The sequence below is a fragment of the Onychomys torridus genome, chromosome 4, assembly GCF_903995425.1.
Source record: "Onychomys torridus chromosome 4, mOncTor1.1, whole genome shotgun sequence".
NCBI classification, from domain to species: Eukaryota; Metazoa; Chordata; class Mammalia; order Rodentia; family Cricetidae; genus Onychomys; species Onychomys torridus.
Window position 1 is genome coordinate 143,316,901 of NC_050446.1, and position 22,842 is coordinate 143,339,742.

Here is a 22,842-nt window from a genome sequence, read left to right on the forward strand (position 1 = left end):
GCCTGGAAGGAGGGGACTGGACCTGGCTGTACTGAATCCACCCTGGAGGAGATGGGAATGGAGGGGAGGGGATGGGGGGAAGGTGGGGTAGGTGCGGGAGGGGAGAGGACAGGGGAACCCATGGCTGATGTGTAAAATTAAAACAAATTAAAAAAAAAAAAGAGAGAGACGGGGGTCTCAATATGTAGACCAGGTTGGTCTGGAACTCACAGAGATCCACCAGCCTCTGCCTTCTGAGCGCTGAAATTAAAGGTATGTGTCACTACATCCAGCTCCAGAGCAATTTTAGAAGGTGTCTGTCAAGGTATTAAGGGATCTTGGTGATCAGCATAAACTCTTAGTAAGAGAAACATTACTGGCACTTACAGAATGGGGGAGGGTAGAGGAAGAGGGTAGGATAGGAAAATTACAAGGTAGTCAGTCTTTCCATACGATCTCATGAAGGACAGAGATTACATCCTCTCCATAATGCTTCACACACTTGCTTATAAAATTTCTCCATCTGGACTCCTTGTTGAAAATAGGTTGATCTTCTACTTCTCTGTGCCCCCAGAATAGTTAAGGGATGTGAGAGACAGGAGAGTAGAACCCATGACTGCCCTAACCTGGCCCCAGGCAGTTCCTTTAAGTTAAGCATACTGCTCCCACATACATACCCCAACATGGCCAAGGGGGAAAAGCTATTCACTGCTATGCTGTCAAGATATAACCTTGAACCCTACATATCTTCCAATCTCTGTGCGAAGGGGTATGGGACATGTGCAAGCAACCACCACGACACAGAGTTGAGAAAAGCCAGCATAAAGCACTTTTATTGCAATAATAAACTTGAAACGCATATGTGGTGCAGAGGGCAGGGGACAAAAGCGTACTTTCTCTCACCAAATCACTACACAGGACAGCAGAGGGTGAGAAGCAACTGGAGGAGGAATAGCCAGGAAGCCGAGATTAGCAGAGAGAGCCAAGCATCAAAACCCAGGAGATGATGAAGCTGTGATGACCAGCATCATTTTCTTAGAGAACACTCAAGGATTTGTAGTGATGGCTGGATGTCCATTGGGTCAACAATTGAGTCTACAAACAGCACCTTCAATTTAAACTTTCCATAAAGTTCTTAAAATTTAGGAAGTGGAGCTTGGATAGTTACAAGATTAGAAAAGTCCTGAAAATCCACTAGAAAAACCATAGGATGAAAAACAAATTAAGCCAGGTCACAAAGAAGGCTTCAGAGGTCCCTACCGACCCAGAGACAGGTACTGTAGTGTCCAACACAGCAGTAAAGGGACCTGCTTTAAAAGGCAGACAGTTTGGGAAGGTGGGAGGACTGTCAGAAGCAAAGGCTCCCTCCCTTCCCACTTCAGTTTGGGGAGGGCTTTCAATTTAACAGGACCTCCCTGACTGGAGAAAAATCCAGTCCTCAACAGCATCTCGAATCTGCTATGGCTTTGCAGCGCAGCAGCAAGAATGTCTTAATATATAATAAACTTTTCATCCAAAAATAAAATAAAATAAAATAAAAATTCTTGCAAATCCCACCCCCAACACCAATTCCTATTCTAAAGTTAACCCATCGCTTGTGCTGTTAATACTTGACAATATACTTCATTGGAAACCTAGATCTGAAAGACTGAAACTGAATCTTCACCCCAAAACAAAGTAACTTGAGGTTTATGGCATATAGTTTAAGTCAACACACATACAGAAGGGAAAGAGGACATGGAGGTGTCCGAAGCAAAGCTGAGTGACGGAACACATTCAGTCGGGTAGGTGTCTATACAAAGAGTGGTGGGACATCAGGAGAAGCTCCACATGGATTCATGTGCACCCGTCTGGAGGTACCAGATCCCTCCATGGCAGATCTGTTGAGGACAGAAAATCTGTGAGTTCCAGCAACTCATTGTTCTCTTCGTGGACAGCCACAACATTATCCATCATGCCAAGTCCCATCCTGAGCAGCTGAGAGGTCTTTTGGGACCAGGCCACTTCTTACAACTGGAAAAGCTGATAGACTGACTTGGTTTCCTAGCAAGTAGCCTTCTTGTGCATAACTTGCCATGAGTGGTTCATATATGGCTTTTCTCTTGTTAAACTAACATTAAGTTTAGCTTTCTAAGAACAGCAGGAGGCTGCCCCTACCAACCCCCTCCCGTCCCCAGTGCTGCTGACAACACAGTGATCACCAGGATCCAACTGCTGCAGGTTTCTAAAAGCATCCTCATTCAGCCCCTGGCTGTGGCCTCTGGATTCCGGGGGCAGAACAACAGGAAAGTCTGGGCCAGTTGGAAGGGTGACATTCATGTGTGAAGAGAGTCTAACAGTCACAAGAAAAATGCCATACAACTAGGATGCTGAGCTTAATGTTCTAAGAACAGGCTACAGACCTACTTTGCCACCACATGGAGGTGACTAGGAAGGACAACCCAGGATCCTAAGGTCTCTCCCTAGGATTGCTTGATCTCAAGGCTTCTTCCTTGAGGCTGTTCAAGCTGACATGCTGCTCCTGTAAGTGCTTTCCTTACTAGCTTCTAGAAGCACAGGGCAGAACAAAGCCAGAAAGAATTTTACTTCTAAAAGTCCAAAATGCTAGCACTAGGGACTTGACCTGTGGTTCAAAAAACCTCCATTCAATAAGCTACATATAAACAGTTGCCATCCCCTCCAGCTCCTTAGAAACACATGCCATCCTTTCTTAGAAAGGCCAACAATGACGGGATGTCCCAGAGAGGGGAGGGGGCTCTGTAGTATTTTCTGTCCTCACCTCTACCAAACACTAGCCTAACAAGGGAACAACAAAGGCAGTTAGAGTCCTTCAGCATTAAGTACGCTTACCCATGTGCAAGGAGCCAAGGGAGGAGGCCACTTCTGTCATTCCAGTTTTAGAAGCTCCACATCGAAGACAAGAGTGGCATATGGAGGGATGATGCCTGGGTGCCCAGTGGCTCCATACGCATAGTCTGGGGAGATTGTCAGTTTGGCTCTCTGACCCACACTCATCTGTGAAAAAAACAAGGATTAAATTCAGCCAAACTCCCAATCCCTGCAAAACCAAGCTGGTTCCTGGGTGTCCCTACCCAGGCCTGTGTTAACCAAGACATCCCAGCGACTGCAGCTGCCCATCCAGCAGGCAGCACCCATACTGTGAAAAACTTGGAGGCTGGCAGTTGAACTAGATGGAACGCAATGGCAATTAAAAACCCCTCTTGACTTTTCAGGACTTACTAATGTCACAAAACATTCTCATACTGTATTATTTGGATAATTAACAAAGGAGGAAAGGCAGCATGTGTTTATACAGATGCAACCCTTTTATTTATAGTTAGTGTAATCCACGGATGTGGCAACTCTGTAGACAGAGCTGACTGTACTTTGATTAAAAAAAAAAACCTTAAACAAAAACAACAAAGATTAGTATCTGAGGAGAGTCCACCATCCTGTACTATATTTAGATCTTTTTTGGGGGGGAGGGGGCAGCATTTCACTCTGTAACCTAGTGTAGTATAAGCTGGCCTCAAACTCACAGTAATACTCTTGCCTCAGGGTAAGTTAAGGTTATAGGTATTTGCTACCATATTTATACTTACCATCTTATAGTGAGACTCTCTTAAAAAGATTTTTCTAGCTGGGTGGTGGTGCACGCCTTTAATCCCAGCACTTGGGAGGCAGAGCCAGGTGGATCTCTGTGAGCTGGAGGCCAGCCTGGTCTACAAAGCAAGTTCCAGGAAAGGCACAAAGCCACACAGAGAAACCCTGCCTCAGAAAACCAAACAAACAAAAAACTAAAAAAAAAAAAAAAAAAAAAAAAAGATTTTTCTGAGGAACAAGACAACATACACAATCATTTGTAAAAAACATTTATACATTTATACTAATTAACAGGAGCTATCTTTAGAAGGACAGCATTGTGGCCCTAGCTAATCTGTAATTTACTATGCAGCCAAAGCAGGCTTCAACTCAAAGGTGACTCCCTCACTTCAGTCTTCCAAGTGCCAGGATTACAAGTGTGAATTACCAGCCGGGCAGCCGTGGCACACACCTTTAATCCCAGCACTGGAGAGGCAGAGGCAGGAAGATTATTGTGAGTTCGAGGCCAGCCTGGTCACAGAGTGAGTTACAGGACAGCCAGGACTGTTTCACCAAGAAACCCTACCTCAAAAAACCAAAAAAAAAAAAACAAAAAAAAACAAAAAAAAAAGTATGAACTACCGTGGCTGGTTCAAGCCCATGGCTTTATCTAATAAGATTCAAAACAATCATTCCATTGACTCAACAATTCTACTTTCTTGGATATTCTGCTAACAGCCTATACATGCTCACGACAAAGGATGACTTCATACACATGCCCATATCAGAAAGATCCCAGTGGGCTTTCAAGATACAACATGGAAACATGGCCAAAACATTGTTAAATGAAAAGGAAATCTTCCAAAATTGCACCTGTAGCAGGACCTTGTACCTGGAAACATTGAGCTAAATAAGCATCAAGAAATGGAGACAAGGTATCTGCCTCCCCCACCCTGTCTTTTTCTCCCTCCACTCCTTCTGTCATACACAAATGACCTAAAGATTGCTGGCACCTTTACTACCTAATGACACTTCAGTGTATAACCCTACAAAGGCTGTAACTGAGCCTACTTTCTCGAACTTGCCCTTTGTCCCCCGTGTGAGACAAAAAGTACAAGACAGGTAATGCAATATTGTTTACTCTACCAAAATACTAGGAGAGACTCAAATGGCTTTCATTAGAGTTCTAGTTAACTAATCATAGCACCCATGTTCCCCAGCGAGCATTCAGCTGTATGGGTCCTGTCATGTTCAGGTATGGTCAGAGTTAATGAAAGAAGAAAGTAAACTCTAGGCAATTTTGTGTATGTACAGGCAAGGAAAGTGTGCTGAACTATGCAAGAAACCCCATGGGACTGGAGAGAGGGCTCAGCAGTAGAGCACTGACTGCTCTTGCAGAGGACCTGCGTTCTGTTCCCAACACCCACATGGCAGCTCACAGCCATCTCTAATCCTAGTTCTGGGTAATCCAATGTCCTCTTCTGACCTGACGGTACCAGATACAGACACAATGGGTATACACATATGTAGACAAAACACTCCTCATGCTGACAAAAATAACAACCTTTGAAAAGAAAGAATGAATCCTCACAGAGAGTTACGTGTGGGGTATTAGGCAGATGCTAGGAAACAAGGCAAAGGAGAGCATACCTGGGCTACCCCTTCTTCCCAGCCTCGGATCACCTCCTGCTTGCCTAGCATAAATTTAAAAGGCTTGTTTCTGTCCCGAGAGGAATCAAATTTCTTTCCATCTTCAAGCATCCCTGTAAAAATATATATATATACAATTTTAACATAAGCAATCAAGAGAAATGACACAAAACAGGTCAGAAAGCAGCAACACAGGCCCATCCCCACAGCAGCACCAGTGTGCCCGGGGGTCAGGTTATAGCCTGGAGAACTGTGTTATCTCTGGAGGATTTCCTGTGGCCTCACTGGAAAGCTATGCAGCTGGCCTGAAGCCATGCAGTCTGTCACCTCACAGCTACTACCTTGCTCTGGAATTAGAGCACAGCTCCCTGTCATGGCCTTCCCAGCACCATGGACGTTCACAATTGGCAATGTGGTTTCCTTGCTCTTGTAAGGGCCTCTGGTGCAAGAGGCAGCAGTCCCCAATTTTGCCACAGTACACGTTTATCAAGTACACAGAACATTCTCTCAGCCCTGCTCTCTCCATGACAGGTGAATGAGTATTCATCTAGAGAGGAAAATCTTCTCAGCATCATGGGGAAAAGAGAAAACAGGAAGACAGCTTTCCCCAGCACTCTGGTGATGTTTTATTAAAAACAAACAAGCAAGCAAACAACAAAAACAAAAGAGGAACGTGAGCACAGGCTAGCTTTTGAGTTGCCAGTCTGCCTGAGAAAGTAGCAAATAACCTGGATAACTAGAGGAACTGAAACATGCTAGCAATCATCCCACTGCTGAAGCTTATGTCTTCACAGCACATTCCATTTCACAGATGAACCTGGCAAGAAGTGGTTTGCTCAACTAGCAAAACTAGACAAAGACAAAACCCTCACACCATGTTTCTTTCACTATACTGTTTCCCAAGGTCAGGCAAACTACAATGAAAGAGGAGGAATCCCAGCCATGGAGATTGGAGAATGAGCACTGTGAGAAAAGAATAGTAGACATCTGTGGTAGACATCTGCAGCTCCCTTTTCAAAAACATCCCTGCAAGAGTTTCTCCGGAAGCCAGTATCAGCCATCTGGGATAGATAGCAGACCCTGAGCTCCCGAAAGCTCTCACAATGCAACCCCAGGCTAGAGGAAGCAGTGCTGGGCCCAGAACTGATATGTAATGCAATAGGGGTTCAAAGATCCATTAAAAAAGAAATCTCCTGTGCACATGTGTGTGTTTATAGGGGTAGAAACCGTGATAAAAATCCCAACCTGAAAAACAATGTCAACCCTGGTCAGTAGACTAAGGAAACAAGACATGAACTAAGAGCGTTATCACAGTCGCCAGACTCAGACTTTAACCAAATAGGAAACAGGGTGGAGGCTGCTGTCCTGAGGAGGAGTCAAGACGGATGTCCTGCGCAGAATGGGCCTCACACTGACTGCAGACTGGGTGAAGGACATGAGGAAATCAGGACCTACCCCTTTTCCAACTCTAAAGAAACAGGAGATAACACCTTAAGACTACATTTAGCTTGCTCTTTTTACCAGAATACGATCACCACCTAGATTAATAGAAGACCTGACAAGCAACAGACATGAACAGTCTCTCAGAAACAAAAAGATCAGTTTCTAGGTCACAATACTACACACATGCCCACTGCTAGCTCAACTTCAGCCACAGGAACCACCCAACTGAGCCTGAAGTTAGGGGAAAAAAGATACCAAGATTCTCAGAATCCTTTCTCTGGACATGTGCAAGCCTTTCCATTCTGCTTATGAGACCACTTAAACATACATAAGGAAACCAACACCAAGGCTCTGGAGCTTACCCAAGGTCAGAGCCAATGAACAGAGGGACCTGGCTCTAGCAAAAGGCTTTATTTAGCCCAGCAAGAACTGTGAACCATGAAAGATAACTGGTAACCAGAAATAGCCTCTTCCTGGTCTGGGCTCCTCTGAGGAGACCTTGAGTTAGGCCTCAAGACAAGAGTAGTCCCTGACCTTTAAGCTTAACTGCCTGCAAGAACCTGCTGGGAAAAATCCAGAGAAAAGGGGCTGAAGACAGTTAAGAGCACTGGCTGTTCTTCCAAAGGACCTGGATTCTGTTCCCAACACCCCCTAGTGGCTTCCAAAAGTTTATGACTCTATTACTAGGGATCTAAAGCCCTCTTCTGGTCTCCATGGACACCAGGCATACACATGGTGCATAGACATATATTCAGGCAAAACACCCATACAGGTAACATAATTTATTTTTAAAAATCTTGAGCTGGGTGTGGTGGCACATGCCTTTAATCCCAGCATTTAAGAAGCAGAGGCAGGCAGATCTCTGTGAGGTCAAAGCCAGCCTGGTCTACAGAGTGAGTTCCAGGAGAGCCAAGGCTACACAGATGCTATCTCAAAAACAAGTAAATAAATTAAATATTCTGAGAACATGACCAGAGGGGTGCCTGAATCAAGGCTATGAAACAGCTCAGACCCAGAGCACAGAGGATCTCTAGTGTAATAAAAATCATCTTTCTCATACTATAGTGGTAGACATTATATACTTGTCTAATCCCTCCAAATTCACAGAATGTGTATCAGGGGCAATCCTTATACTATGGTCTTGTGTGATTATGGGATAGGTTCACCATTGTAGGAAAAAAAAAAAATCTTTTTTTTTTTTTTTTTTTTTAATGCACACACAAAGTCATTCCTCAGGCAATTCTTTTTGCTTGAGTCTCACTGGAACTTTGCCAAGTAGAGCAGGTTAGCTCGCCAAAGGGTGCCACAGATCTGCTTGTCTGTATCTTTTCTCCTGGCCACTGGTGGGATTGCAGGCATATGTCAGCATCATTTTTCAGATGGATCCAAACTTAGGTTCTCATGCTTACAAGCCAAGTGCTTTACCAACTATTCTCGGGTTCCTCACTTTTTTAAAACATGCCACCTCTGACAGGAAACACTTCTATGGGAAAAGCTATGTCTTTCTGGGGCCATTTACAAATGGAACATTTCTGTTCCTTCCTTCCATTCTTACTTAGTAGGACTTCTGGATACTTATGGCTGAGCATAAGCTGAATGCGACAAAGCTTCATGACTTACTCAGCAGCCTCACCATGGTGCTGTATGAGGAGTAGACAAATGGGCTACTGACAAGAAGACCGAACACTCCCGATCTGTGGTAACAGGACCAGTGTCTGTGCGGGGCCCAGCACACACCTACACAATATGTGCACAAACAAGCACATGCCTAACTACTTCTCATTTTTCAAAAGAACCTAGCACTGCTTTGCCTGAGTTGTCCCAACTGACTAGTAGCAGGCAAGAAGCTCCGAGGGACAGTTTCCATCTGCTGCTGAGGCAGTTAGCTGTCTTCAGTGAAGGATGCCTAACTCCCTTATCTTAAATTTCTGTGGGACACAGGGGCAAAGGAAACAGGCTCTCTTACATTATTTCACAGAGCTGTTGTCTAAGGGAAGGGGGCATGAGTCTTCCATCAGAGCTTCAGACCACAGTCATTTCCTGTCAATCTTATCTATTTTATCTTCACAAAAAGTGAGGGTAGGAGGTATTCTTCCCAGCTGAAGGATTTTCCCCCTATAATTCTTTTTTTAAAGATGTATTTTATGTATAAGGGTGTAAAAGATTTCCATTACAGATGGTTGTAAGCTGCCATGTGGTTGCTGGGAACTGAACTCAGGACCTCTGGAAAAGCAGCCAGTGCTCTCAACCACTGAGCCATCTCTCCAGCCCAATAATCGAATTCTAAAGGCTAAATATTCCTAGAGGTGGGGGGGGGGGCTGGGGTGGTGGTGGTGGTGGTGGTGGTGGTGGTGGTGGTGGTGGTGGTGGTTGTTGTTGTTGGTGGTGGTGGTGGTGGTGGTGATGGTGCACGCCTTTAATCCCAGCACTTGGGAGGCAGAGGCAGATGGACCTCTGTGAGTTCGAGGCCAGCCTGGTCTACAAAATGAATTCCAGGACAGCTAAGACTGTTATACAGAGAAACCCTGTCTGAAAACAAACAACTATCCCTAGAGGTAGGGGAGTTGAATGGGTGTCACAATGGGCCCAAGCTAAAGGATAAGGAGGTTCTATAAGGAAGAGATGCAGAGGAAAGCAGAAATGTTGAAGGCAGGCATGAGTGTGCATACAGCTTTCTGAGAATGATGCTGCTCAGCTTTGAGAGCAGAACACAAGAAAGGCAGATGTAAAACAGCTAGCAAAGATTTCCACTTTCTGCCAAGATGAAGGAAAAGGGACAATACTGTCTCTGCAGAGCTAACCAACCAACTTCCTCCTCTCCACAATACCTAAGAAACCACCTGAATGAAACAATAGATTCAAGACATTAAACACACAGTAATCTCTGTAAAGAGATAAGCAAGGCCAGCCTCCAGTGGCTCCAGCTCACATCCTTGGGATTTCCTGAGGTGGGAACAGGGATGGTCCTCAAGACAGCAAAAGTAGACAGAACAGGGTTGGGGATTTAGCTCAGTGGTAGAGCGCTTGCCTAACAAGTGCAAGGCCCTAGGTTCGATCCTCAGCTAAAAAAAAAAAAAAAAAAAAAAAGTAGACAGAACAGACCACTATTTAATTTATGCATCCCCTGCTCCACACATACAAGTTAGAAAATTGGGATTCATATACACAATATATCAAATATTACTTCATCTTGTGTGTGTGTTCATGTGTGAGTGCACATGTGCCACAGTATACAAATGGAGGTCAAAGGACAACCTTAGATGTTAGTCCTCACCATCCACTTTGTTTGAGACAATTTCTTGTTCACTATTTCATACTCTAGGCTAGCTGGCCTATAAGTTTCCAAGGACTCTCTGCCTTGACCTTCCATCTAACTGCTGGAGGACTAGGGTTACATTCTATCATGCCCAGCTTTACATGGGGATCTGAAACCAGTCCTGTTTAAGTCCTGGGCCATCTATCTAGCCCTCAACTGTTACTTCAAAATAGATCATGGGCCTAAATGTAAATGCTAAGCCTACAAAATTCTTTAGAAGAATACATGGACAAAGAAATCCTTATAATCTGAGACTAGGCAAAGATTTCTTAGGTATGGTATCAAAACACGTAAGTCATAAAAAAGAAAAAAACTAAACAATGAAGTTAATTCAAGATTATTTTAGCCAGGCAATGGTGGCACATGCCTTTAATCCCAGCACTCGGGAGGCAGAAGAAGGAAGATCTGAGTTTGAGGCCAGCCAGGTCTACAGAGTGAGTTCTAGAACAGCAGGGCTATGCAGAGAAACCCTGACTCAAAAAACAAACTTTTTAGAAAAGACAAGCCAACCAGGAAGAAGATTCTATACACCCAAAGTATATGAAGAACTACCAGACATGGCCCTTGTTACCATTGATGGCCATGAAGATGCCTAAGGTCTGGGCCACCAGCTGGGGCCACGTTGTGGAGTCTGAGGGCCACTGCTGGGGCCATGCCAATCTAAGTGGCCTGTGCTGCCTCCTGGGGCAATGGTGACATCCAGGGCCATGTCCGGGTCCATGGCCCCTAATTAGTACCAAGGGCCATGCGGATACCCAGGGTCTGGTCAGCCACCTGAGACCATGCTGGTGTCCAAGAGCCATGCTACTGTTGGGGCCATACTGATCTGGGTGACCTGAGCTGCTACAAGGGCCATGGCGAATTCTAGGCCCCAGCTGCTGCCAAGGGGCCATGTCTACGTTCATGGCCCTGCTGCAGCTGGAGTCTGCATTACCACAGGGGACCATAGGAACCATGCATGATGAAATGCTGGCCCTGCTCTTCATTGGACACCACAAGAGAACTGGCCCCCCACACTTGGGAGACCCCTGGCCTTGATGGCACTGGCATAGGAGAACTGGCTCTGCCCTTTGTCTGAGGGGGGCAGCCCCAATAACCTGGATTAACCAGCTCAGTTACCACCAGGGCCTTGGGCTAACATCTACCCCATCTATGACTGCTGCAGCACATGAAGGGAATGATCCTGTGGAATGGTACCCGCAGGATCTCCACTACTCGACGATACCCTAGAGGAGTTTCAGTGAGGGTCTAGTGACGAAGGTATACCAGAACCAGAGGCCTTGAACCAGTCCAATGACTCACTGCAATGAACATTTGCAAAAAAGCTGCCAGAACAAAAGGGTATACTGTGTAACACATTGCGGGTCCCAGTGCCACTAGGATGAATGAAAATGTTAGAGAGGTGGGAAAGACAGGGGAACAAAGAGGGTTTTTTGTTTTGGCTTTGTTCTTTTTTAAATTTTCTTTTGGGGGGAGGATGGCTGCAAGGGTAGAGGGCAGAAATGGGGGGACTGGGAAATGAATGAAATTGAGATGCATGATGTGAAATTCCCAAAGAATCAATAAAGAAATTATGTAAAACAAAACAAAACAAAAAAACTGCCAAGGCAAGAGTGAAGGATGATTGCCAAGTTCAAAGGACAACTTAATCCATGCAACAGATTATCAAAACGGAGTAAGAAAACAAGCCAATTAAGTGAGACAAAGCTTTGAATCTGTACTTCACTGAAACAGATGTACACAGATGGCAAGAGAGCATATGAAAAGATGTTCAAAATTCTTAGTCATTGCACAGTGCAATTCAAACCATCAAGAGGGACAGATATCACTGGTTAAAGTGAATAACTAAAACACAGGCCACATCAAGTATAGGGAGACATTACACTGTTGGTGGCATATAAAACAGAGCCAACTACTCTGGAAGGACCTGAGTGTGAACATTTGTACCCGATATGGCCCAGCCATTCTGTGTGTCAGTATTATCCTAGAAAAATGACAGTATACATCCCTACAAGATTCATACAAACTTTAAGAGCAATTTTTTTGGGGGGGAGAGGGGCGTGGTGGCGTTGAGACAGGGTTTCTCTATATTGTTCTGGTGCCTGTCCTGGATCTCACTTTGTAGACCAGGCTGACCTCAAACTCACAGAGATCTTCTGCCTGGCTCTGGCTCCCAAGTGCCGAGATTAAAGGCATGCACCACTGCTGCCCAGCCTCGGAGCAATTTTAACAGTCAAATCCTAAGCACCAACCCAAGCACCTACCAAATAGTGAATGGATACATAACCCATATGCAGAAAACTATTCAGCAATAAAAAGGAACAAATTCTCTATACCCAGAAGAATCGTAAAAGAAACCAGCAGAACACTAAACACTACCTAGTTTCATTTGTAAGTAATTTTTAAATCACAAACTAGCCGGACGTGGTGGTGCACATCTTTTATCCCAGCACTCTAGGATGGAAGAGACAGGAGAATCTCTGTGAGTTCAAGACCTGCCTGGTCTACATGGCGTGTTCCAGGACTAGAGACCCTAGCTCAAAATAAAACAAAACTGCAAACTAACTTTTGTGACAGAAAGCACTTAGCTGCTAGGGAAGGAGACAGATGAGAACTTCACAAGGAATTTAGCAGGACTTAAATCACTGTTGGGGTCTTTAGGACAGTGTTTCACTATATAGCACAGGCTGGCACTAACTCATAATCCTCCTGCCCGACTCCAGGTTGTTAAGATTTTAAGTATGAGCCATTATACCCAGCTAAAAGTGAACACTTTAAACATGTGACATTTACTGACAACTAACAAAGCTTTGCCTTAACAAAACTTTTAAAAAGGAAAGTAGGTTGCTGATCATGGATGCATGTCTATATTGAGGCTGGGGGAGCTCATTCTGAGGTTAGATCAACAACTGAGACCCTGCCTGCAAAGACAGAGGGAAAAAGTAGGTAGTAGCATTTACTAACCCCTGCTTATGCTCAACTCCTGTTCCACACCGGGAATGGAAGTAGGACAAAGAGAAGGGACAGGTCACATCTTAGCAGTGCTCCATCCCTTTCAACTCTGGAGCCTCATGCACTGGAACCTGGAGCTCTTGAGCAGTGAAACCACCTGCCAAGTTAGCAGCATAATTTCCTAGAGGAAAAGCAGGCTCAGCAGGGAGGAGGCAACCGAGGCTACAGTTCACACAGCAAGTTTTCTACTCTAAAGACTACACTTACTTCTGTTGGCAGCAGTGGCCAGTTTCATTTCTGACTAAACACAAACTCCATCTCATGACTAGGTGGTCTGAAAAGCTGCAGATTCTCCAGTTCCAGTCTGAAATCATGGCACTTGCAGACCTGGACTCTGTTCTACATCCCAGTGGCATGTGGCTCAGCCCTTCGCTCCATTTGCCTGACTTAAGAACCAGCAGGACAGGACACACAGGAGGCTTCCTAATTTAGCTCTTCTTCCCTATATGGCGGCAGCAGCAGCTGAGGGATGCTCCTAGAAGGGTTTTCCCTTCCAATCAGTGAGGAAAATGGGAAGAATTGGAGGTGTTCAGTGTAAAGCACAAGACCAGGAGAGGAGCTCAGGCCCCCGCTGCACACAGCCCACGCCACCTCCATCCCATGCAGCTTCTGGCTGGGAGGAATCAGATTCAAATCCTTGTGTGTGTGGGGGGGGGGTAGGAAAAATAAAATAAAAACAAACAAATAAGTAGGTAAGTAAGTAAGTAAGGAGTTTGGGGGAAGATTCAAATGCATCTCCACGTAGGATGCTAGGCAAGCACTCTATCAGTCATACCCAGTTCTGGAGTGTGCTTTTATTCACAAGTAACTGGCGAAGAGAAAGGACATGGGCAGCACCTGCCAAGCAGAGTACCACGTGCCCCAGGCTGTGACCCTAAGCTGTGCTCCCTGTGCTTGACTCAAGCCAACAGTGAAAACCTAAGACCAAGACTCAAACCCAAGAGGCCCATCGACTGCTTCAGATTACTTCTGGCAGACTTTTATTTGTGGGAGGCAGAGTTCCAACATGTCTTCTACTGGGTGGGGAACACAACAGAAGACTCAAGGGACTCAAGCTTCAATACTTGTAATGAAAGCTCCTTCACAACACTCAATAATCTTTGCACAGGTAGCATTTCATATTGACCAAAATAAGGGAAGTTATAAATAGAAAAATTTAAACACCTATATTTAAATCAAATAAAACCATCAAGTAACCCGAACATCCCAAAACCTTCAAAATCAAAGCCAAGTTCTTGTCATTTGTCAATGGGCAAGGGAGAATGGTTTGCTAAGCCCAAAACAGAAATGAGTTTCCTAAGTAAAATCAGCACAGTTGTTGAATGAAGAGGGAGCCATCCAAAGGCAAGTCAGTGTGCAGACTTGTAACTGAAGCCACTCAGGACTTTCCCAGACGGAAGTACTGCCAAAGACCTGAGGACAGACCTGTTTCCCTCCCCTCTTTATTAAGACACAGAAACTTCCCTGCCCTCCTTGTTCATAACTTCTGTGTTAGGAAGCACCAAAGGGGAGAGGGGAGCAGTCAGCTGTATTTTTCCAAAGCCAGTCATGATGGTTATACTGATGATGTAATTGAACAGCATGCAGATCAGTCAAGTGTGGGCATTACTAGATCATTCTAGCTGAGTGCTTGCAATGAGTCAGTGCAGGAAGACAGAAACAATGCTGCCACTAGTGAGGGATTGGAAAGGCTTGGCATTTAGATTTCTCACAATAGACCAACTTTATTATAAGAAAACAAAGGCTGGCTGGGCGGTGGTGGCACATGCCTATAATCCCAGCACTTGGGAGGCAGAGGCAGGTGGATTTCTGTGAGTTTGAGGCCAGCCTGGTCTACAAAGCAAGTTCCAGGACAGGCTCCAAAGCTACAGAGAAACCCTGTATCGAAAAATCAAAAAAAAAAAAAAAAAAAAAAAAGAAAGAAAGAAAAAAAAGAAAACAAAGACAAAATTGGTGTTTGGAAAACTCCACCATACTCAAAGAAAAAGCAATGGCTCTTCAGCAAGTGTCTGAGCTGTTTTAGTCTACTTCCAGGCCCCTTGACTACTTCCCAGTGTAACCTTCACGCACTGTTCTGCTTCTGACCCTAGGTGAATGGTGTGGCCAGAGGCCTATCCCATCACTTGCCTAGTCCACTAAGCACAGGAAGCACATGCCCAACTCTGGGGAAACACTTTACCTTTGGCGAAATCCCTTTAGATTCTATGACCAAAGTTCTCCAAGTCAAGACCCACAATGGGAGGGGCTGTGCAACAATATGAAGAACACAGGTAAGGTCTTTCCTTGTAAGTATGTCATTCAGTTCCCGTGTTAATCATGATATAAACAGTGGCTCCCTGGAGATAATATACATTGATTGATTGCTCTAGGGTGTACTTCTCCAGACTGGTTCACGGCCTTCCCTGCTCTGCTTCTGCTCTCCCTTCAGCATAAACCCAACAAGAGCGGGCAGGCAGAGCCTTTGAAAATAAAAACAGGGGTCTGGAGAGATGGCTCAGAGGTTAAAAGCATTAGCTGCTCTTCCAGAGGTCCTGAGTTCAGTTCCCAGCAACCACATGGTGGTTCACAACCATCTGTCATGAGATCTGGCGCCCTCTTCTGGCCTGCAGTCATACATGCTGTATACATAATACATAAATAAATCTTTAAAAAAAAAAAGAAAGAAAGAAAGAGAAGAAAAACAGACCTATTTCCCCTTGCTTTGTAAAGTCCTTCCACAGCTCTTCATCTCTTTGAGAAAAGAATCTAAAACCCTCAAAGTGGCTCACAAGAGCCGCCATCTCTGAGCTTGCTGGTTTGGCTCCCTCACACCTCTCTGCTTCTCCAGCACCGCCTCCTCACAGACTGCATTCACATCAAGTGCACCCCTCCTCCTCCTCCTCCTCCTCCTCCTCCTCCTCTGTACTTGCTGCTGCACTGTCTGAATTCTTACTCAAATAGCCCTGTAGATTATCCCCTAAATCCTTCAGCAATCTACTCAAAAGTCACTTTCTCACTGAGGTCTTTGCCATTTAAAATCTTGTCCTTTTCCTGATCCTCTCCTTAGCATTAATGAGCAATAAATATATCTTTGCATTAATTATACCTTTTCCACTACAGCTAAAAACCTGCAAGGGTAGGAATTGTGCTTTCCTTCATTCTTACATCTTTGATGCCCAGTACAGTACCTTGCACACAATCAGTGCACATAGAGAAATCAAAGACACCTTCTCCCTTTAGGCACATATATACTTGGATAATTCTTTCTTGCCTGCCTGAGGCAAGGACACCCAAGACAAGGTACTTCTTCCAGGCAGCTCTGGCTTACAGGTGTCAGCTGCTCTACAGGGATTTCAATGTACAGAAACTTGCCCAAGGCTCTCTCCCACCTTCAGTCACCATCACTGAATAATAGAGGGAAGACTGAGCTATGGGTGTAGTGGTGTAAATACTTTCTCTTTCTGGACTAAAGGAAACAAACCCCTACCACAGTAATATAAAGTGGAGACAAATGTGGTAGCACTTTAAGCAGAGGGGCAGAGACCCTCCCCCTCACCCCCCAGGAAGAAACTTTGAGTTCAAGAAAACACACAGGCCTGCCTGAGTGGTCAGAGCTCTTGGGACAGAAAGTGCAAATTCCAAAGCACACAGACCATCCCACTGCAACAAATGCACCTCAGAAGAACCGGAACACCTGGAGTCACTTCACTGTGTTTGATCTGGGATACGTCCAGATCACTTTACACTGTACTGGATGTCACAAGAAGGAAAATAAGGAGGATACCCTTGTTCTTAGCAGGGGCTCCTGTCTTCAGAGGTAAGACATCAGTATATTTCAAGCTAAGCTGGAAATAGTGGTGTACACCTTTAATCCCAGTACTTGGGAGGCAGATCTCTGTCAGTTGAAGGCCAGCCTGGTCTATCTACATAGTGAGTTCTAGGATAATCACAGCTACATTCTGAGACCTTATCTTGGAAAAAAAACCAAAAACTAAAACAAACAAACAAAACAATGGCCTAGCTAACCACTGGTTATAGAACTATGGATGTGGATAGTTGGTGCATAACAAAATGGCAACCCCTGTGCCATGCAGACAGTAGCACTCGGGGACACATTATGGCTGTTTTACTTTTCTTTCTTTGAAAGGCTCTCCATGAACAGTGGCACCCACACAGGAGAAGCATGCTTTGAGGAAGACTAAGACGGCTCCAATGCCCTCACCCGTGGAAGGAAGACAACCAACAGGACTTGTGTAGCTGATCTGGGGACTCTCAATGCCAGAGGAAAGCAACCTTTCGACGGCAGGGTCCATTTCACAGTGCCAACACCTCATCAAGCTAAGGAAATCTGCGACAGAAGCAAACTCTAACTTGTCCACACAGCTGAGGTAGTACAGGCCAGCTGCACCACCCTCACATGGGGTGGCCCCAACTACTACCATCAGATTCCTCATGCACACACCCCGGGGGGTGTGGCTGAAGATGGCCACTCATTCCACTCCATCTCTTCTGCATACCTATTTCCCTACCTGTGAAACAGGAGGTCACTCTGGCTGGACCCGAACACTTCCAACTTACTGTGTTTGAGACAGGGTTTCACCATGTAGCCTTGGTCAGCCTGGAACTTGCTAGGTAGATCAGGCTGGCCTTAAACTCATAATGACCCACCTGCTCTGCCTCCTGAGAGCTGGAATTAAAGGCGTGAGCCACCATGCCTGGCTTCCAACTGCTTCAATCCTGAGTACATCCAAGTCTGACCACTCCAGCAGTTTTGGGGCCAAGAGCACAGCTCAACCTTGCCCCTACTCTCGACACCACAAAGGACAGAAACTCCACTGTCAGGTACACGGAACACAAGAAACCTAAGGACAGTATGAACAATGCCACAGCTGCCGCAAGGTGCTACTCCCCTGGTTACACAGACAGCAGACAGAAGCCAAAAGAAAACGACAGCTTACGTTCCCAGCGCCCAGTGACTGCAAAGGTGAACACAAACCCAGCGAAGGACCTCTATCCTTTGAGGAGCATGCTTAATGACATTACTTCTGTCCATGGACTGGGCTAGAACACTCTAACACTTGAGATACAAGCAGGGTACTGTATATCCTCCAGAGGGAGAAGGTGAAAGTCCATGTCAGCTCAAAGCATCTTCACTTGCCCCAGAGGAAGAGTGTTCTTGTGGCAACACACCAAGTGCTCCAGCCCCGCTGCCTCACACCCCTTCACACCCACTCCAGTGCCTTGCACAAGTGCTCCAGCCCCGCTGCCTCACACCCCTTCACACCCACTCCAGTGCCTTGCACAAGTGCTCTTCCTCCAGATGGCTACAGAGCCCACTCCAGACTTGCTGAGTGATGCTGGGGGCAGGGAGACCACTCATTAAGACTTCTCCAACTCTCTCCGTTAAAAGCAGACTCCCTTCTCTATCCCTCTTTGGTTTACTCTCTCCATTGTGCCTCTCACTACCTGACATGTCACAATCATATGGTCCCCCCTCTTGAGCTAAACCCCACTAGATCAGGCCACATTTCGTGCCTGTTTTGTTGAGGCAGAAGGGGGAAGGGGGTCTTGTCTAGGGGGAAAAAAGCATTTAGTCACAACTCTGCCCAAAGGGCTCCAGACTGTCTTGTTTTGTGACAATGCACACCAGAAGAATATCACCTGAGGGATTTCTTAAATATGAGCTTCCCTCCAGACATCACCAACTAAAACACCTGTAGAGGAGTGAATAAAATAAGCAGAGAAGAAGCAGGCTAAAGAAAACCTAAAGGTAATGGTCCATACCTGCCCTGGAAGCTGTGACCGCCCCAGGCAGACCTGAGGTGATGCCAAGAGACTCTTGTCTTCTCCACCAGACACCAGGGGGGCTACAGAAAACTTAAGCCTCATCCCAAGGACAAGATGTCTAGCTACATTCTAGGAGGATAAAAAAAGAATTCCTTCAACCCACTTGAGACTGCTCTCACAATGGCAAGCACGTGGCCTGCTCTGGCTGAGTGAAAAGGGATATGCACTAAGATAAGCTCCACAGCAACCATGAAGCAGCTATGGGAGACATGGAGGGAGGGGCTACGGAAAGCCACTTGGCCTTCAAGGACTTAAATGTGTAGCTTATTATCCCACCTCCTCCCTCATAGCTCAGTCAAGGCTTATCACGGCTCCTAGCAATTACTCAATATCCTCAGTGGCACCAAAGAGGCCTTCAAGGCCGCACTCACGCTGTGTTCTGGCAGAGGTCACAGAAAGCACCAGAGGAAGCCTTAAGTTGGCACTAAGTCAGCCCTCACTGGTATTTAAAATACCACTGAGGTTGAGGCTGGGGATGCAGCTCAGTAGTTGGAGTGTTTGGCTACCTGCAAGGTCCTTGGGTTTATCCCTGGCATTCAGGATTGGAGGTGAAGGGTCTAGTCACCCTACTTCCTTTGCTGTTTCTCTGGACCCATTCTAAATCAGCAGAAATGGATACCTGGCTAAAACTCTTATGATCAAAACTACTATTCCCCCAACTTATGCCTCAGTCACTCACATCCTTCCTCTCAGTCACTCAGCCAAACAATCTGAGCCAGACGTTCAGAAGACTTCCACCACCACAGCAGGAGAAAAACATAGATGAGAAATATGGGCTTTCTCCCCCCATCTTGGGACTCCATGGGCTTCCTGTCTTTGAAGATCCTCTTCCTCCAAACTTGAAGGTAACCTCTTCTGATCACAGTTCCTTCAAGATACATTCTACTCCCAGTGACTTAAAAGCCTTCATGCTGCGGATGTGACCTCACAGCACTTCTAGCCCCATCTCGCACGCCCCCACAGGTCTCAAACAGGTTCTTCCTGGGAGGCTGGTGGCAAAGACTCTCAGGAACAAAGCCACCCGCCCTCAGGAGAACAGCCTATTCTGTGAGCGTGAGGCACAGCTGGCTTCTCACTAAGGCGTCTTTGTGGAGCTTATCAAAATGAAATAAAAAAGAAAGCTTTTGTTCTAATTCGTGCCAGGGTCCTGCTGTTGTTCTGGGAACATGTGGGTGGGTGCCACCCGCATGGAGAACACAGACTTGAAGAGGCATTAGGAGCCCTGATGGTGTTCTGGGTCCCACAGCCATCTGTTCTTTTAGGAAGAGGCTCCAGACACTCTTTAGAGTCAGTTCACCACGAGGCACAGCAAATCATTTCTGCTTACATGCTGGGACCTGGTTTTCAGCAGCAGTAAAACATGGGCTAGGGAAGGATGAGGGGCAGTCTTGGACACAGACAGATGGAGCCAGGCACTATAGTGTGGCTGCTGCAAACCAAAGGTAAAGACGACCGTGGGAATTCAGGGAACAGCCCACTCACCTACATCCCCAACCCCTTAAATCAGTGGTTCTCAACCTGTGGGTCATGACCCCTTTAGGGGGCTGAACAATCCTTCACAGGGGTTGCGTAAGACCATCGGAAAACACAGATATTTACATTACGATTCATATGAGTAGTTATGAAGTAGCAACAAAATAATTTTATGGCTGTAGGTCACCACAACATGAGGAACTGTATTAAAGGGTCACTGCAGTAGGAAGGTTGAGAACCACTGCCTTAAACACATGTTTTTTGTTTTTTTGTTTTTTTTAAAAAGAGCAACGGTATTTTTTCAACTTGCCATCAAAGATGACTAAACTGATGATTCTTCCTCTACTAGCCCTCCCAGACTAGTCTGTGGTCATATCACGATATCACAACAGCTACTTGAATGTCCAAACCACCCTGCACTTTTTGTTCATGACAAGAGCCTGTTCTCTCCAAAGATGGATTTCAATATTCCTTCCATTGGCAGCTTTTTAAGGTTCTAGTCCGTAACTCCTCCCATCTCCTGTCCACTTCTCCACTCAAGAAGTCACAGAAATAAGCAAGCATGGAAAGGAGGATGCGAGTTGCCTTTCTCCTCTTCTCACACTAAGTCATTTCCCTCAAGAGAGGGATCCTCCCCTCATCTGGGAGACAAGGCAACTTGAGCCTGAACAGCTTGGCCAGATCAGCCAGAAAAAAAGGTGGGGGTGGTGACAGTGGAGGGGAGGAGGGAGAAGCAGAAGAACCAGAGGAAGGATGGGGAGGGGGACAAAGGAAAGGGTGGGAAAGGGAAGGAGCGGAGCGGGAGGGAAGCCGATTCCTATCAGCTGTGGCTACACCACTCAGCCTGGCTATGAAGTCACAGCCAGCTACCCTCCCCCTCCCCAACCCAGAAGGACCTTGTAAGGGCATGGAGTAAAAGATGATCCCAAGGCCAGCAATCCTAATGGTCTTGAAGCTTGAATTTTGGCTGGGTGTGCACGTCTTTAAAATTTCCTTTGATTTTAGATACTGTGTACTGCACTCACAACCCCCCAGTTTCCTTTATCAATAAAAGGGGGGTGAGAAAAGTCTCTATTCCTAGAAAGGGGAGACTGGGAATGACATGGTGCATCCTTTAGTCTGGTAATCATTGCTAGCCAGGCTGAGATTTGCAAGTAGGTCAAAAGAGAGAAAGAGATCTTGCATTATCTATTTCTTGAAGGGCACATGAAGCCACAAGAATGACTTAGCAAGCGGGTCGTTTCCCACCCGCCCCAGAAGGATGAATTCAAGGGTTCTCCCAGGAAAGGGTGGCTAGGCGGACTAGGGAGCACCTCCCCTTCTTAACTACTAAAGGGAGAACCCCAAAGCACGGAGAAGGTATCCACCAGGACTCGGAAACGGTTCAAATCTCCCTGAAGGGTCCCTGGCCGGGAGCGCTTGACCTCCGCCAGGCGATGAGCTCGCTCTGCCTCAGTTTCCCGTCTGGGCAGTAGGCACCCTGCAGCATCTGGGGGGCCGCGCAACGCTCAGGGGATCTGAGACTGCGTCTGCCGGATGCCCCGCTCGGCCCGGCGGGCCCAGTCTGTCCCTCGGGGCGCGGCCACCGCCCAGGCCTCGGCCGCGGTCCACGCGGCCGCCACGCCCCGACCTCCAGCCACCGCTTCCCCCCACCCCAGCGCCCGGCCCCGCCCGGCCCGCCCGACTCACCCGTGTAGTGCACCACGCAGGTCTGGCCGCGCTTCGGGAAGGTGCGCCCTGGGGAGAGACAGACGGCAGGTGAGCGGCTGCGCGTGGCGGCAGGGGAGCGGGCGGCGGGCGTCTACTCACCGTCTCCGGGAGAGATGGTCTCCACCTGCACTCCCATGGCGGCGGCGGCGTTGGCGGAGGAGGAGAAGGACGCGGGCGGCGGCGCGGCGGGCGGCGTGGAGCCGGAGCGGACCTGGCGGCGGTTCAGCGGCTCGGCTTCGTCCCTCGGCGTGTCGCCTGCGCACGCGCACGGCACGGCACGGCACGGCAAGCCCCGCCCTGCTTGCGCGGGGCGCTCACGTCTCGGAAGCCCCGGCTGCTGGGCGGAGGGACCGGAAGTCCGCAGGCCACAGACCGCTACCCCCACCCCCGCCCCGCCGGATGCAGCTGCGACGGGAGGCTGGTCGTGCTGCCTGCTCCCGGGTCTGTCTATGCGTTTCTCTGCCTCTGAGAATCGCGGTAATAACGGGGATCCACCAGGCACTTAGAGATGCTTCACACTTCTGCACAACTAATCGCCCTGTAAAGACGATAGCTGTGAGTAGGCTTGGTAGATGTGGAACCAAGTTAACGTTCGAAAGTGGCCCTAGGTCCCGCGCTCCTCATTGGAAAAGTCAACTGTTAAATACTGCCCCGCATGAAAGCCCCCTTTTGTACGAATATATGGAGAGATAACCCGGCATGGTGGCGCACGCCTTTAATTCCAGCACTCGGGAGGCAGAGGCAAGCGGATCTCAGGGGTCGAGGCCAGTCTGGTCTACAGAGTGAGTTCCAGGCTAGCCAGGGCTACACAGAGAAACTCTATCTCGAAAAGCAAACAAAAACAAAAATTA

At 46.9% G+C, this 22,842-nt stretch overlaps 1 protein-coding gene across 2 annotated transcripts; it reads right to left on the bottom strand.

The window, feature by feature from the left end:
* Positions 1-785: 785 nt before the first annotated feature.
* On the bottom strand, positions 786-22,341 carry Fkbp1a (FKBP prolyl isomerase 1A). Of its 2 annotated transcripts, XM_036186507.1 has the most exons (5): positions 22,091-22,341; positions 21,971-22,018; positions 5,212-5,324; positions 2,830-2,994; positions 786-1,859 (listed from the first exon to the last, which is right to left on the bottom strand). In XM_036186507.1, exons 1-4 carry the CDS (start codon positions 22,125-22,127, stop codon positions 2,866-2,868), a joined length of 327 nt encoding a protein of 108 aa, XP_036042400.1. In that variant the 5' UTR covers positions 22,128-22,341; the 3' UTR covers positions 786-1,859; positions 2,830-2,865. The 2 variants fall into 2 exon arrangements, with proteins under 2 accessions (XP_036042400.1, XP_036042401.1); XM_036186508.1 differs by lacking the exon at positions 5,212-5,324 and having other exon boundaries at positions 1,076-1,859; positions 22,091-22,181.
* Positions 22,342-22,842: the final 501 nt, after the last annotated feature.

Coding starts and splice junctions, on each gene's coding strand:
- Fkbp1a (XM_036186507.1), bottom strand. CDS start 22,127: ATGGGAGTGCAGGTGGAGACCATCTCTCCCGGAGACG. Junction 22,019..22,090: donor GACCATCTCTCCCGGAGACG/GTGAGTAGACGC, acceptor GTCTCTCCCCAG/GGCGCACCTTCCCGAAGCGC. Junction 5,325..21,970: donor CTGCGTGGTGCACTACACGG/GTGAGTCGGGCG, acceptor ATATTTTTACAG/GGATGCTTGAAGATGGAAAG.